Raw genomic sequence first — 1,533 nt, forward strand, 5'->3', positions numbered from 1 at the left:
TTCAAGGGATCCCAACTCTTGGCTTTGACTTTTGAGTGACATAGCATGCTTTCTGGATGCCAGTACCTCATGAAATCAAAACACGTTTTTGCATGACACCTAAAAGATAGGCCTGTCACCAGCACTCAGTATTGGCAACCCATGCAAATAGTATGGCAGCTGGATCAAGTGTGAAAAGAAAGGACAGAGGCAAGAGACCCAGGAGCTGCCAGTTTGAAGCAGCCAGATTGAAGGAGATCTTTTCTAAGCTTTCAACTGACAAGCTTGAGATCCTTCATTAGGAGACAGCACAGTTCATCTCCTATGGAGTTTTATATAGATCCAAGGCCTTTGCCTATCAGTTGACATAGTTGACTGTAATCTCAATTGATTTGAACATCATTAACCCAAAGTGGGAAAAAAGCTCAGTGGGGCATCAAGAGGCCATATCCTCCAATCCCTTGCCTTCAGGAAAGATCTCACCTAAAATATTCTTGTGTGGCTCATGAAACAGGATTAAGGAGATACAGACAGGAGGGTTTTGAGCTCTTTGGAATGGAGATACTGGAAGATAGGACTGAAATTTTCTAATATCAGTGATGTGCTATAGATGGGGCAATCTACTTCCGTAGTGATACTGCCTTGGCAACCCAAGGAGGGGTCGCTATGAGTCGAGTCCGACTCAACAGCACATAACAACAACAACAACATAGCTATTTCAGGGTTTCTCTACCAGCTGGGGGATGGGATAAATAGTCATATAATGGGCTTTACTTTATTCTCTCACCCTCACAGAAGAAACTCACACGTGAATGTGTTTTCCGGGAACAATTTGAAGAAAACTGGTACAACACCTATGCCTCCACCTTATACAAACATTTGGACTCGGAGAGACAGTACTATGTGGCTCTGAATAAAGATGGCTCACCTCGAGAGGGATACAGGACTAAACGACACCAGAAATTCACTCACTTTTTACCTAGGCCAGTAGATCCTTCTAAGTTGCCCTCCATGTCCAGAGACCTCTTCCGCTATAGGTAACAGACCCCTTGTGACCTTTGTTACCCATATACTCTGGGGCCACTGTTGTCTCTGCAAGCACTATACTCATAGCTTTTAAAACCTTACTTCCTACCAATTTAGATAACAAAAAAGCACTTACTGTTCAACTCAACTCAACTGTTCCCTTGTTGTTAAAAGTGTATATCAAGGTTGGGTTAGTTTGGGGAGGGATATGTAGGGAGGGGGGGATGGGCCAGAGGGAATCTTGTATATACTTTTTTCTTTGCTCATGTTTTTCCCTGAGGTGGCATAAGAATGATTGGGGGCCCCTGCCAAGGGCCAGGGGTGTCTTGCTCTACAGTCTACCCAAATACCTCGACAGTGGGTAAATGGAAGACCAAGGAATCTGCCACAAATGCTACCTACAGAGCTTTGGAAAAGTCTCATTAAGAAAATCATTAGGGCTATAGCCCTACTGTAAGCCATCCCTGCATTGGCTCTGCAGATTTCTCATCTGTCCTGACATACAGTTTTCCTGCCGTTGGAAGTGGG

At 44.2% G+C, this 1,533-nt stretch overlaps 1 protein-coding gene across 1 annotated transcript in view; it reads left to right on the forward strand.

The window, feature by feature from the left end:
• Window positions 1-1,020, forward strand: part of FGF16 (fibroblast growth factor 16) — an 8,372-nt gene extending 7,352 nt beyond the window's left edge. The window contains exon 3 of the mRNA XM_007958431.1: window positions 775-1,020. Within this exon, the coding sequence (XP_007956622.1) occupies window positions 775-1,020 (246 nt within the window). The remainder of the gene's footprint in view (window positions 1-774) is intronic.
• Window positions 1,021-1,533: the final 513 nt, after the last annotated feature.

Source organism: Orycteropus afer, unplaced genomic scaffold, assembly GCF_000298275.1.
Source record: "Orycteropus afer afer isolate SDZICR_OR568_19922 unplaced genomic scaffold, OryAfe1.0 scaffold00968, whole genome shotgun sequence".
Lineage (NCBI taxonomy): Eukaryota > Metazoa > Chordata > Mammalia > Tubulidentata > Orycteropodidae > Orycteropus > Orycteropus afer.